Source organism: Periplaneta americana, chromosome 16 (genome assembly GCF_040183065.1).
Source record: "Periplaneta americana isolate PAMFEO1 chromosome 16, P.americana_PAMFEO1_priV1, whole genome shotgun sequence".
Lineage (NCBI taxonomy): Eukaryota > Metazoa > Arthropoda > Insecta > Blattodea > Blattidae > Periplaneta > Periplaneta americana.
This window is the reverse complement of record NC_091132.1, coordinates 129638875-129654990: the sequence shown is the minus strand read 5'-3', so window position 1 is coordinate 129654990 and position 16116 is coordinate 129638875. Positions and strand designations below refer to the sequence as shown.

At 34.5% G+C, this 16116-nt stretch overlaps 1 protein-coding gene across 2 annotated transcripts in view; it reads left to right on the top strand.

Annotated features, from left to right (window-relative positions):
* The window catches only part of LOC138691223 (neurotrimin-like), a 1545609-nt gene extending 1537656 nt beyond the window's left edge, over positions 1–7953 (top strand). For both annotated transcript variants that reach the window (XM_069813018.1, XM_069813019.1), the window contains one exon: positions 2148–7953. In XM_069813018.1, coding sequence (XP_069669119.1) covers positions 2148–2254 — 107 coding nt within the window. In that variant the 3' untranslated portion in view covers positions 2255–7953. The remainder of the gene's footprint in view (positions 1–2147) is intronic.
* The last annotated feature ends 8163 nt before the right edge of the window (positions 7954–16116 follow it).

Below are 16116 nucleotides of genomic sequence, written 5' to 3'. Positions count from 1 at the left end.
ATATTGTAAATAGTGAAAGTGTGCGACGTTTTGTAAATAGTAAAGTCAGTGTTGAGTAAGTGTCAGTTAAATAGTGTAAATAGCAATCACTGTTTGTCAAAGTGCTGGTGTTAGTATTATGTGGATAGTGCAAAAAATATATTATCATTTACAATATTAGCTTATGAATTTGTTTAAAATTTAAATTTTTATTATTTAAAAAATTAACAATTCTTTATAATGATGATACTGTGAACTATTTTTACTTGTCATGTATTCTAAATCATCATTGATTAATTCCAGTACGCTTGAAATAGTGTCCATTTTTAGTCTAAATCTTGCCAGAAATTATTCATCGTCATATTAATTTCATACATCAGATCTATTATGCCTTATTTTCTTTTGTTTCTGCGTTCTCGAAAATAGTTTATATTAATTCAAAATCAGTATAAGAAATTCATGTCTAATGCTTTTATAATTTTATCATTTATTCTCTAGATAACACTTAAACAGTGACTGGAAGTATGGAATAGCTTATTCGAAAGATATAGCGCACTATTTTGAGTTCGTACAACACATTTCTGGCATAACCGTGCAGTTTATTTTATCAGGATTTTATTCCGTGTTGTAAAACTGGGCTTAAATAAAGTTTTTTTTTTCAGTTATTTTTCTTGGCCTCATGTGTATTGAGGAATCGACTACTTTAAGCCATATTTGTACATAAAATGTGTTGAGTTTTAGAAAGATTTACTGCGTTTTAAAGTAATGAAAGTTTAATAATTAATCGTATTTATATTACCATTAATTACTGCTAAATCTTTCGCTACCTTGTTATTTTGAATGTTTGGATGGTGTTTTAATGTAAATTAAGTTTTAATTGTATAAAGTAATTGCAGAGTGACACATTGCAAAATGTTCATGCGTATTTTACATAAAAGTACAAAAATATGAAATGCACAAAGGCAACTGGTGGTCTTGAATTGAAATTTTGCAAATTTATTTTAAAATCACTCCAATCTGAATCATAGTTTTTTTTTAATAAGTGGAATATTTAATTTTAATGTACTGTAAAGTCCTCACTTTAATTATGTTTACAAAGCAGTTTCTTTTTGTATATCGTTGTGACATCAGAATAAATTAATTACGGCATATAAGTAATATAGATATGGGTCATTTGCTAAATTTGTATAACAAATGGACGATTGAGAACGTCAAAATTAAAGTACTATTTAGTGCATATTCTGCATGTATTAATATAGTGCAATGTCTCTGCCATAGTAATCAACCACTGTACACTCACCTTGCTTTACAGCACTGAATGATGTAACAGACATGACATGGAGTAACAGATCTGACAGGTAACAGACTTGACAAAGCAAACAAGCATGTGCTAACCTAAATTTTTTTTGCTTAAAAATCTTCAAAATGGCAATTTAAGTACTGGACACGTGCACTATTATGTCCTCTTTATCTTGACTTTATATGTTGTTATTTGTGGAAAACACAACACAAATAGATTTGACAGAGTAAAAATGCACGCTTAGACTAAAACATAAAGCAAGAGTATGACACACAAACTCGCCAAATCAAAATGGGTGAACATAGCAGTGCAATCAAAATGGGTCTTTGTGCATCATCTTGGTTTGTGCTGACATCTGTGGGATTTCTTTTTCAACTGTGTATCCATAGGAACAGAATGGTGTAACAGACCCGACTGACTTACTGGACTAGAGTAATTATGTAATCATGTTTAAGGAAATATAAACTCAGACATAAATGAAGAAGTTTTGATAATATCAAATGTTTCTTTAATTTTTTTCTCTATTACATTATTAAACAAACTTTTATCTGGAAATAATCATGCTCCATTTTAAAAACTTAAGTAGTATGGAGACGACATTTTAGCTGTCACTATGAGAATTTTATTTTATTCGCGTGATATTTCACATGAAGGAAATAATTCTTGTGACGTTTACTACATTAGTATTGAAACTACTCTCTGTTAGGAATTTACAACTCTATCGTTATAAATGGAATAATGGGAAGGCAATGAATTGATGGACATCATTTGTTATACAAATTCTGCAAATGACCCATATACATTTTATCACTTAACTTCAACCGTAACTGTATTTATTTCCCTCTGTTTCTTACTTCTGTTATTTCAGGTGACAAGATGGCTGCCATCCTGAGGAGAAAGACGTCTTCCGGTTCCGGTATCGATGTAATGCTGTGGTTTGTCGTCTTGCCACTGCTCGTTATGGCTACCAGATAAGTGTCGTGAAACTCTATGTGAATGGAATGTTTTAAGTTTGCCCTCGGAATGTAAGTGAATTCTCGGATTGAGTGTGAACACAAACACTCTACTCTACCCAAATCTTTATATCTAAATATATATAAGAAACATCGAGTGTAGGAAGCCTGACCCTTTTCTACCTGATAGCGATAAATTTCAGAATAAGTTTATGATATACTTTAAGTAATATCTCTACACCTATGTCAATGGTTTTGGGCGTCAAATCAGAGCGGTATGGTAATCTTGTGAAGAGCTATCTTTTGATCTTAAAAAATAAATAATTGGGTTTACAACCGAAAGTATAACATTAAGAGAATTGTCAATTTGGAGTTATTAGTATAGATTTTGACATGGTGAAGTAGCAATGGAAGTAAACTTATATTTCAAACCCATGCATATAAGAATTTCTACAAAAGAATAAAATAAAACTCGAGAAAAAAATATTGTGCTTGATATTCAGGCGCAATTCAAAGACTTCTTTACATTTCTTGGATCGTAAATTTGTTTTATAATATGTTATATATCGATCGATTATAGGAAAAGTGAAATTGTATAGAATTTGTCGTTATAATGTTCCATAAGGAGGACGTAATTCTGCTGTATAACAGGCGTGTTAAACGATTGGTAATCCACTCGATACATTGAAATGTTTTATGAAGCACGACACTGAAATTTGAGAGAGGAAATTGGGGTATTATATTTCATTTGATAGCTAACATGATGAATATTTCTTCCTCACTCGTATGTTTGTTAATCTCTGTAATAACAAGCTGAAATTATTTTAAACCGCAACCATATGTAATATTTTCATTAAAATTGTGTGTTACATTCGTATACACCACTTTCTTTGGTTCTGTCCGGACCGGTAAATTACATATTTAATTTTCATCATTTAAATTATAAAATTAAATATAATACGGCTAACATTTCGCCAGACATTTATTGAATAATGTTAAGGTTTTGAATATTACATGAAGCTTTTGAATTATTTATAATTTATACTTTTACAACCACGTTTCAGTGACTTTTGGAAAATATTATATAATTGAAACATATTTATGTAAGAAATAATATATTTTTTCAACCTTAACTATATACATATTATTTCAAGAAAACCTTGAGAAATAAATTGAAATACTTCGTTAGAATTTTATAAAATTTCAGATCGTGTTTGTTAGGAGTTTTCTAACGTCATATGTTCCACAAATATTCAAAATTAGAATAAAATCAAAGTTTAACATTTATGTTAGAGATATCGGTTTATTTGGAATTGAAATAATTACTTTTTTAAGTTTTAAATCCCCAATAGGAAAACAATCCAATGTAGCGCTGGCGTTTGTAGAGATTTACTCGTTAAAGGATAGGAGTTAGAGATTATGAAATATGGGAGTAAATTTTGCTCATGCCCAAGTTTTTCAAACTGCCACCTCGCGATTTTGCGTGTGTACCGTAAGGAATGACATTGCGTCCCCATTCGACCACTGATTTGACGGTACTCCCATAGTAAAAGAGTGGCTACTTTCTCCACACCGCAGCACTCCGCAAACTTACCGGATGTACTCTCAAGAAAGGCGCCTTTATGCACTGAGTGTATAACACTTTTTGAGAAGGCTGCGGTGTTACAAGCTATGAGAGTTCCATGAAGATGGGACAAAACATAGAAAACAAAAACTCAGGACTAATATCTGCCACATTGACTCATGTAGCTTCTTTTCCCTTGATATATACGAAAGCGAAAGACTTTATGTAAATGGGGATCAAGGTACTACAACATCCGAAATCCACAGTCGTATTTAATTAAATGAAATTACTTTGCGTGATGTAATAATTATATATCTTATCCCTTTTGCGGTGTACAACATAAATATTTCTGTTGCATACTGGGTAAACTGACTGACATTGAGAGAATGCAGTGTCTTTTTTCGAAATATATAATTAGGGAGTTTCTAAGAAGAATTTATAAAGCGGAAATCATAGTGCTGTTTTGATCTTGTATTCATTTGTAAGCTATTAACGAGGAAGACATTGAATAAAGACGATTGGTTTTCCGCCTGTTTTTGTTATCAGTACTTTGGCCAGTGTTATTTTCCTGAAAATCGGGAAAAAATCATGACACTCGTTCTTTGTGACACGTGCAGTTTGGTGTTATGCAGTGAATTGTATTCAGAGACCTGGGATGGAACCTGTAAAGTTTACTGTGAACGCAATAAGAACGGGTAATTGTGTGAAAGTGTGTGTTTTCTGTTATCATGATTTTTTTTTTTTTTAGAAAATCACACAAGACAATTCAGTGAAAACTTTGAAACACAATATTCGTTTTTAGGAAATACTGTAAATTCTTTGTTGTTGTCGCCAAAACAAAAAGATACGACATTGCTTGATTATTACTTCCAAAGAAAGAGAGAAACAATATTTAGTGGCATGTGTGTTTGAGTGAGTGCTTCTCCACTTTAATCATAATCATTTGGGACAGCAGTTATTGATTTTGGGTGGCCTACTATTGAAAAGTTCACACGAATAATTTTAAAAATTCTAGGCTACTATCCAATCTAATGTAACATTGAAATCTAAATCTATGTCAGGGTAAGTGTGGGGAAGATTGGTTGTGATAAACAGTGCAGTTGTTTCCACTTTCGTTACATAGAAGATGATAAAGAAAAAAAACATTGTAGATACTTGCGCTGATGGACATAACGACCGAATGTTCAAGATATTCTTTGCTCTTTTGTCGTTTTTTATCTCGGTGTAGTTGTGAAAATGAGCGCGCAAGACCCGCTGTGCTGTGTAAATACCAAAAAGATTACATAATTTTTAAAACAATCGATTCAGTCGCCTCGCAAATTTTATCGTAGTCCCACCTGTCCCAGTGCTTTCAGCACCAGGGTTATTTATGGAGGGAGTTGTGATGTTAAAAAACCCTGCACCCGTTTTCGTATCCTGGGACAATTACAAGGCTGTTTCAGAATTCTTGGCAATTGTCTAATTGGTGAAGAGAATAATGGCACATGAATTATTAAATGTTTTAATTTGATAGTTATAAATATTAATTGTTAAGCATATGATAACCGGAAGACACTTGTATTGAAGGGCTTTAGGAGTGTCACTTGAAAGATATGTCGTGGCGAGATAGAAAGAATTCAGTAACAGTCTGTAATTACAGTTTAATGATACAGTGAAACTTCCCAATAGCGGACACCGCCGGGGAAAAATTAAATGTCCGTTATTGAGAAGTGTCCGCTATTTAGAAAATCGTTAGTACAGAGCGTTCGCCTACGAGTGAGGCCAGGAAAGCGGCATGTACTGATACGCCGCTTTGTGCGCGCAGTTGTTGAGACACGCTCGGCAATCAAGGACATCAAGGTCGACAGTTTATCAGTTGTGAGCCAGATGTTGCAGTATTTAACACGTACAGTGCAGTTTCTTGACACAGTTGCTTAAATATTCAGCATGTGTGTGTAAAATTTGTTAACAATGCAAAACGCAATATTCACGCTTGAACAAAGAGTTTTTATGTATGATGCATATGTGAAAACAGTCATGTAGAGAGGTGCGTAGGCAATTTGAAGTGAAATATCCGGGTGCTCCAATTCAGTGTAGAGAAACTGTTAAACGTATTGTTAACACATGAAGGACAACAGGGTCGATAAATGCTACAATTCCTAAGCGAAAACAAAGAGTATTGACGGAAGAAAAAATTGATGAAATCAGTGCATCATTTACACGCTCTCCTTATAAATCTCTAAGACGTGTTTCACAGGACGTTAGTGTTTCAAACACATGTCTTTACTGCTGCTAAACTTTTTAAATTAAAACTCTACAGAGTATAGTATAGAAAGCGGAAGCTTACGGATAGACGATTCCCGCAAGCGACACCGCAGGCAGGCCGCTTTCCTGGCCCCACCCGTAGGCGAACGCTCTGTATGTACTGTATACAGTACATTAAAATTTCTCATACATATTCAACTATATATTTTACAGTACAGTAGACAGTGAGATTGTTTACAGTATTCATCCAGAGAGAAATCCCAGATATATGCATCTTATTTGCTCTAGCATGACAGAACCAATCATGTGTTAAATTGTCAATGGCAAGCCCCTTAGTTTTAGGAAAGGCTCTTTTTGTGTTCTCATTTGCATTCTCAGTGTATGATTTTAAAATAACAACCTTATTTTTCAAAATTTCACTAACCTGAGTTTTTCCCATATTAAACTTTGTGGCCAGCTCATGAACACTTAATTTCTCCTTGTAACTACGCTTTACAATATCCACTTTCTCTTTTAGTGACAAACGTTTACGTTTTTGTGACATTTCTAATGTGACTGTACTTCAGAACACTCAACTTGATAAACTAAGTACGGACTGCTCACGTGAAGTATCACAACTAACAACTGTGCTGCTTACCTTCAATAAAGTACAAGAACGTTCAAATGCACAATAATGATTGTTGCAAAGAATTCAGTTTAATTTACAACCGTCTTTTTCTTTTTTTCTTTCACTCTGTCCGCTATTTGGTAGTTTTAATTGTTGTTGAGAGATACATTTCAGTGTCCGCGTCCGTTATTGAGAATGTCTACTATTTGGAAGAATTTTATCATAAGGGCCAATGTTATTTTGCAGGGGAATTTTAAAATGTCTGCTATTGAGAGGATTCCGCTATTGGGAAGTGTCCGTTAAGGGAAGTTTCACTGTACCAGGAATGGAAAAAGAAAACAGAGAGTGTGAGTAGGTTTCAAGCAAGGCATTGTTGAAAAGAACTAAAGGTCAAATATTTGGTGATGGATTGCACGCTGCAATATATTGTTTCGTATCGGATCTGCGAGTAGAGAAGCTGTTTCATTTTCCTTGTTACAGGCCTATATTTTCAACGCTCAAAATTAAAAAAAATATATATAAATATTTCTTATTATAGCTTTTAGTGCTTGAAGCTACGTTACCTACTCACAAATGTGTACCACAAGTGAGAGATAAGACCTGTAGAGTGCAGAACCCTATATTCCAAGAGGCGACTGATTCCAACTTATGAAACAATTACGCCCTCCCCTCTTTCAAGATTGTATAGGTCCACAGTTAACTTTTTTTCGGGTACGTTGGATGGTAAACTAGAAGAATATGGTGAAGAGAATGAAGATGGTTAATATTACTATGAAACTTGGGTAATGATTCCGTGTGAATTGTCGTATCCAGTGACAGGCCTATTCTATAACAAAGGATACAACCTGGAAACAATTAAAAACCTTCAGCTGCCACAGATTCCTATGTATCTCAATATTTTGGTTCAGAGAGAATTATAAAATTGTAACATCCCTAGAAGGAATGGGGTATTATTATAACCCCGATTTTAAATCTAATTTTGCTCTTTTTAAACCTTCTGGAAGTAACTGCCAAAAGGTTTTGGAATCACAATTTGTCCTGTGCTCAATTTGATGATGAATTTGTTTCATTGTTTTTTTTAAATGGTTGTATCCCTTGCAATAAAAAAAAACGTATCATGGCTTCAGGGTGTCTGTATGGTGGCCGTCACTGAATTCGATTCTATATGACTGTTGATTATGTAATATCTCAAAACAAAAATCCACACGCATTGCACCATTTTTCCACTAATTAAAACATTCATTGTATTTTCCCCCATTCAAAAAATTATGAATAAATGTCTATATTTTATTCACAACGTAAATAACGGATATTCATAACCCTATTTCCCCTTGAGTTGTTCTAGGATAGTCATCAATCCTGTTTCCAGGGACTACAAATGATGCAGTAAGTACAAATCATTATTTATTGAAAGTGACAAGTAAAAATGTTTTGTTTGTGCATATTTTTTAGTTGAAATTATATCAGGGAATTATGAAATTATAACTTTTCACCATTGGCCACTAACGAGGAAGGAAGGAAGCACTGAAAATTTAAATCGATACAAGTGACGAGCCGAATTGATTACAATAAAACGAAGTAAGCTTTAAAGATTAATCACTGTCGCTGGGTAACGATTAATGAGCTTGCAGATTAAAGAACATGTTTTTAAATATGACTATTACACTTTTACTACGTCACACTACTTTTGACCAATAAAACGGTACGAAAGGACGTCTTTCAAACAATCATGGCTGCTTATCGCACAATTTTATCGTGTCCCTAGCATTTGTTTAATTTTATTGCTTCCCTAGCATTTGTTTATTTTTATCACTACCCTAGCATTTTTTGTTTGTTTGCCAACATTTCAAACTGCACTGGTCTCGACGTCAAAAAACAGAACATTACAAACCACTCCAGCCGATGCACAGCACTTTCAAATATGACTCGCATTGGTATTCAAGGACAAGAATTAATAAAGATCACTGGTCATAGCTATGCATCTTCCCTGAAACCCTACTTACAAATAAATGAAGAGCGCCATTCGGAAATCTTGAATAAGTTGAGGGATACACCATGTACATCAACGAGTTCACTTCTTTTACGCACACGTCCAGTATAACATCAACTGAACCACCAACCAGTAAAACATTACTTACTTACTTACAAATGGCTTTTAAGGAACCCGAAGGTTCATTGCCGCCCTCACATAAGCCCGCCTTCGGTCCCTATCCTGTGCAAGATTAAGTCAGTCTCTATCATCATACCCCACCCCCCTCAAATCCATTTTAATATTATTCTCCCATCTACGTCTCGGCCTCCCTAAAGGTCTTTTTCCCTCCGGTCTCCCAACTAACACTCTATATGCATTTCTGGATTCGCTCATACGTGCTACATGCCCTGCCCATCTCAAACGTCTGGATTTCAAGTTCCTAATTATGTCAGGCGAAGAATACAATGCGTGCAGTTCTGTGTTGTGTAACTTTCTCCATTCTCCTGTAACTTCATCCCGCTTAGCCCCAAATATTTTCCTAAGCACCTTATTCTCAAACACCCTTAACCTATGTTCCTCTCTCAGAGTGAGAGTCCAAGTTTCACAGCCATATAGAAGAACCGGTAATATAACTGTTTTATAAATTCTAACTTTCAGATTTTTGGACAGCAGACTGGATGATAAGAGCTTCTCAACCCAATAATAACACGCATTTCCCATATTTATTCTGCGTTTAATTTCCTCCCGAGTGTCATTTATATTTGTTACTGTTGCTCCAAGATATTTGAATTTTTCCACCTCTTCGAAGGATAAATCTCCAATATTTATATTTCCATTTCGTACAATATTCCCGTCACGAGACATAATCATATACTTTGTCTTTTCGGGATTTACTTCCAAACCGACCGCTTTACTTGCTTCAAGTAAAATTTCCGTGTTTTCCCTAACCGTTTGTGTATTTTCTCCTAACATATTCACGTCATCTGCATAGACAAGAAGCTGATGTAGCCCGTTCAATTCCAAACCCTGCCTGTTATCCTGAACTTTCCTAATGGCATATTCTAAAGCGAAGTTAAAAAGTAAAGGTGATAGTGCATCTCCCTGCTTTAGCCCGCAGTGAATTGGAAAAGGATCAGATAGAAACTGACCTGTACGGACTCTGCTGTATGTTTCACTGAGACACATTTTAATTAATCGAAATAGTTTCTTGGGAAAACCAAATTCAATAGGAATAATTTTATGTACAAAGAATCCTGTTCCTAATTGGTGATTATTGTTTCCTTCCCCATAATACAACAAGTAATCTCCTATTTGTGATATGCCATTCCCATCTAACCTAAACTCTTGTACTCCCACAAAGTCTATTCTATATCTAGCTAGTTCTTTTGCTACTAATGTTACCCCTCCTGTTCTATAAAGACTAGTTACGTTCCAAGTGCCAAATCTCAAAACCTTAATCCTTTGCTGTGGTCGTGCCAGAGAATCAGTCCTATTCCGAGGCTTACTGTAGGAATTCGTAACAAGCTGTTTTTTTACGGTGATGGGTTGTTAGCCCTTCGCCCAACCCCCAAGCTGGAGGACCACCCCTTATCGGCTGTCCACGACTGCTTATTCAATATATTCGCAGCTACCCTCCATATCTGGAGGCCGTCTCCTCTATCCGCAACCTGAGGACGCGCCATGCCGTGGTGATAGGGACCCACCATACATAAAACATTAAAACATTAAAATTTGAAAATTGTACTTTCAATAATTGTTTCTTTTAAAATTATTCATGTTTATTTTTTATTTCTTCATCGTTAATTAAAATGTTTCTTGTTTATTTCATCATCCCTAATTAAACTTTTCTAACACTCGTTTACATTATTTAGGTTATGTTATAGCTTCTGCTATATGAAATTATGAATAGTCAAGTATCAGAGATTGTTTAATACTAAGATTTATTGAAAATCATCTGTCAAGTGACGTTGATTACTGGGATCCGGATGATTGAAGTGGAATGCAACTGTTTTAATAAAAATGAAACTGAATCAACAAAGCCTTCTTGACCAGGAACCGTCCACAGAGTTCAATGAAGATTCCATAGTTGGCACAACTGATAACAAAACACACTGCTTCCATCTACTAGCGTAATATTTATAATGTTGAGATGGTACAAATTTCAAGACAGTTTTGTATTTTCGTAAGTCAATTATTATTTTATTGTATTGGAGTACTTCGTTACTTCTAATCTTTATATACTTTCTTCTAATCGTGTAATAGTCAATTAAATCCCACTCGAGTTTTGATTTTCTCTAGATAAATGTGCTCGTGTTCCACTTGCAGATTTATCGATAAAATCAAAACCTCTAGTGAGATTACTGTTGATAAAAATCTTTCCTACAACTTCTTTTGGACAAAAAGTAAATTTCTTGAACCTGTGCTACAGAAACAACTTTGTCCGGAGACAAAGAACCCAACGGATAATTGGTGAACGTTGATTGTGCTATTTGAAACATATCAGCGATTGGAATGTTGCATACACTTTCATAACAGGTTTGAATAAAAAGTAAGAAATGACTTATTATAGTATATAGAGCAATTATAAATAAATATTTCAATCAGCAGCAATTTTAACAAAATAAAACACAGGATACTTTGAGTATAGGATAAGTGGGACCGTCTATTTGCTTATCATATAATATATAGTGTTATTAACTATATTACATTTTATTGATTAACGTTTTCGGCATGATATGCCATCATCAGATCATAAGAAACTATCACTTTATACATGCTTAATATTGGTACAACATAGGTTAAATGCAGTATATTCAAATAACAATAATCCTGCTTATATAGGCAATGCTCTTTGGTTGGATATGTCCTAATTCAACTGTTAGATTGAACAGTGTGTAAATATCATTATACCATAATATGTTAAAGTTGATTACAAGAACAATAATTGAATAAAGCTATAAAAACATTGACACTTGATATAAATTCTTCGAGGGAAGATATCATTTTTCATAGTTCACTTTTTTGCGTGTATTGTAATCAAGCAAATTGGGAGCATGATTCCGGATGGAAGACCAGCGTGCTGTTAGTTTCATTCCAATAGTCATTTTTAACGCAAGATTTTAGTGGTTTAGAGGGCATTCTTTAGCCAAATCATGACAGTTGTATGTAGAGTTGTATTTAAAGAATACAATATGGACATAGGAAACTCATTTTCGTTATTAGGTGGACAAGAGACGTTTTGAAAATGAGCTCTTCAAGTAATCTACGACTAGCAAGAGACATTAAATTTAATTCAGTAATTAAACTGGTACACGGAATTTTACTATGAAAAGTCGAGTAATAAGATATTTAAAAATCGATATCTTAAAAAATTGTTTTTCCTTTTTTTTTTTTCAATTTGTTTACTAAGTGATTTACAAGTGGGAGAGAAATTAAGGCATGTTTGAATTTAGACCATAAATGACAATTAAAATAATTGTCAAATTTGAACTATTTGTTAATATTTTGAATATTTTGAATCTCTAATAATACGAGGGCTATTCATAAAGAAACTTCCGTTTTTTTTTTTTTTTTGCGAATCTGTGAATGACGTTAGAGAATTGGGTTACAATACGTTTTTAAGTGTACACGCTAGTTTATTTTTCCACATAGTTTCCAGTTACATTGAGACAATTGTCGTAACGTTTAACGAGCTTTGAAATTCCGCGATCTTAGAATTCGGCCGCCTGCGACTGAAGCCAACCTACGACGCTGGTTTTCAACTCTTCGTCATCGTCAAAGCGCTTCGAGCCAAGCCACGTCTTCATTTGCATGAAGAGATGGTAATCGCTAAGTTCCAAATCTGCGCTATAGGGAGGATGATCCAATACTTCCCAATTGAACTCCTCCAGTTTGGTCGCAGTACGACGCGCTGTATGCCGCCGGGCGTTGTCATGCAGGAAAATCACCCCAGGCTCAACGTGCCACGACGTTTGTTTTGAATGGTCCTTTTCAAGTTTGTTAGTGTGTTACAGTAACGCTTAGCGTTAATTGTGAACTCCACTAGCAAAATTCCTTTTCTGTCCCAGAATACAGTTGCCACGAGTTTCCACGTGGAAAATTTTTGAGGACACTTTGTGGGTTTTTTCGGGGAGTGAGTATGACCCCACTGCATTGATTGAAGCTTTGTTTCTGCATTCACATACCGCACCCAAGTCTCATCTCCTGTCACAGTCTGATCGAGGAAAGCATCACCTTCCGTTTCGTAACGCTCAAGAAAGGACAGTGCTGCTCCCATCCGCTGAGCCTTTTGTTCCTCAGAAAGGAGTTTAGGCACCCATGTGGGAGAAAATTTCCGGTAGTCCAAATCTTCGGTAATCACTTTGTACAGAAGAGTACGACTAATCTGTGGAAAATCCTCACTAAGCTCCGACATGGTGAACCTGCGGTTTGCTCTAACCCTTTCGTCAACCAAACGAGTCAGATCTGCATTCACGATACTCGGTCGACCATTTCTCTCTTCATCATGGACATTGGTTCACCCATTTTTGAACATATGGCACCATTGTCTTACACCACCTTCACTCATTACGTCTGGCCCATAAACTTCACAAAGTTGGCGATGGATTCCACTCGCTTTACAGTTTTTGGCAACAAGAAATCTTATTACAGAATGTACCTCACGCCTGGCGGGACTTGCGATTGCAGCACACATTTTGACAGCACGTGGCTCAGAGAGGAACAAAGACATGACCTTGACTCTACCGCTGCTCGACGCGTACTGCTTCAAGGTACACTCCACCGCAAGAGCGGCGCCACTGTCTCTGTTATTACGCACGCTATATGAAAACGGAAGTTACTTTATGAATAGCCCTCGTAAATCTCAGGTTTTTGAAAGCAGCGCTTGTTACATTGAATATATCTTTAAGAAATGTCAAATTATAAGTAATATTTAACTGGATCTGTTACGCAATATTAATTCGTTCTAACTGTTCATCAGCGCCTCAGAAGCGGCTTCCGATGTGATATTCGAATGTAGACTACCCTTGACGTAATGTCAAAGCTGCTCCTTACAATTATACAGACGACAGCCAACTGCACACAAACGAATGGGTAAATCCTGTATATAGAGTTCATTCTGCATATGAAATTGCAGTGAATGGGCTCAGAATATAGACATAGTCGAGTCAATTTGTATTTACATATTTTAATTAATTGTATATGGTCATACACAAAACATAAACTGAAAATTATGGACGGCAATATTGAATTAGTTGGGATACACACACCTTGTAATGAATATTTACGATTCCAAACACGTTATGCGTTAATGACCTACGTGTTGGGTCATAATTTCGTATCTTTCATATATTTCCAATAATATTTTGCTTACTTTGCGGTTTAACGTATAGAAATATAGAGTTAATAAATTATAGTGACGTAACTGAATGAAACAAGTGAATGGTAATGTGAAATGCACAAAATTGTGTGAGCTTGTATAAAATGTTGTTTATGTTGCTTTCATATATGTTTTGCCTAAATTACTTCTCATTTTTCAGCACACCTGTCTTCTTTATCATGTTTTAAAGTTTATAAAACGTAATGTAATGCTACAAGATATGAATTCCGAAATATTCACCTGCAGTATTCAATCATGTCACAAAACAAACAAAAGAAATGATCCATTTTGAATCTTGCGTACACTACTTTTAACACTTGAATATAAGTGATTGATTAACTAGCTTAGGCTCTGAGGATGGTGTGATGAAGCACCGAAACAGCTATAAGCCGCACAGACTTACATAATTAACACGAGTAAGTCCGCTAGTTAATCAATTACTTAAAAGTTTTATTCCTATCTCCTTGAAGTCGAACAAGACAAACCATGTTGCTATTTCTTCTTCTGCCTGACAAGTGTTAGGCCACAAGGCCTGTTACGGTCTCACATAAAATTTTTACGCCATCTTTTAGCAGGACGACCCACAGATCTTTGTCCATGTGGTACATAAACATAAATTGCCTTTGGGAGTCTACTATTACTTATTCTTTCTAAATGTTTCCAATTAGACTGATATTGAACAATGTAATCTAAAACTATTATTATTATTATTATTATTATTATTATTATTATTATTATTATTAGTATTAGTATTATTGTTAATGATGATGTTAAATTCTAGCTTACAAAGGGTTAAAATATAGCTGAAATACAATTTTGTCGGAACTGTAAAAACTTACGTAAATTAAGTCGATTCTTTCTTTTAATTTTTAAAACGGTTAATTCGATTAGATTTTAAATTAATTTTGAAAATAAATTCTTTTAATTAAAATGTAATTTTCATCTGAAATTAACTGGCCTCACTTTACCGAGCGATAGTCGGTTTCCTAGAATATATTGTATATTTTATGATTATTATATCTGCAGTGCTCGGGAAAAGTGACACAAGTCAGTTTCCACAAAACGTTTTTGATAATTTATTGACAACTTACGGAACATCTGCTCGCTTGGAAAAAAATACATAAGTATTTCTCCCAGTATAATAATTCATGCAGAAAGAAATCAAATCGACATAAACCAGTGTAAGTTGTCAATAAATTATCAAAAAAGGTTTGTAGAAACTGACTTATGTTACTTTTCCCAAGCACTGCAGATATTTAGTGTGGTTTATGTTTTAACTTTGGAAAACAATAAAATTTTGTTTCAAATATAGGCCTACTTATTATAATGCAAACAAAAAACACTGAGAATTCATATTTATTTCGAATTTGATTGTTTATTAATTTGTCTCTGATTAATCTTACACTATTAATCTTGATAATTTTGACCAAATATTAAAATGTTAGCAAAAAACATGTTTACGTTCAGAGGCTCCATTTCCGCGCGATGATCGGTGTTCTAAGTCTTCCACATTGATATTTGTACACATTTTAAGTAATTTTATTTATTTTCATCACCATCATCATCATCATCATCATAATCCTTTCATGTTTTGGACCTAATGGTCCATTACGTTCTCTATCCAACGTTTGAAGGGTCGATCTAAGGATTTCTTGCCCGGTAGTTAGTAGTTTAGAATCTGACGAGGTACTCTGGTACGGTTCATTCTTCTTACATGAGATTTCCAGTGTCTTCTATAGTTTTTATGTAATCTATGATTGGTTCGATTTGTAGTTCTTTCATGATGTCAGAGTTTCTCTCATGATCTGTTTTGGAGTAGGCTGTTGTACGTCTCATATTAAACTATAATATCATTAATAATGTTAAAGTAGCCTAATTGAATTGTGTAAGAAGCGTAAAAAGTCAATTACAGAGTGTGTATTTTTTCCTTAACATATTTTTAGGTTGTGTTTCAATTGCCTCAATAAACAAGAATATGATACAGAGATTGCGAAACTGTTAATTACACTCTCCGATTGAAGTATGCTTACAATTGAATCAAGCTATGTTATTGTGTCAATAATAATTATTTCGTGATAACAATAAGTGCATTAAAGAGCTTCGAACATTCTGAATCACCC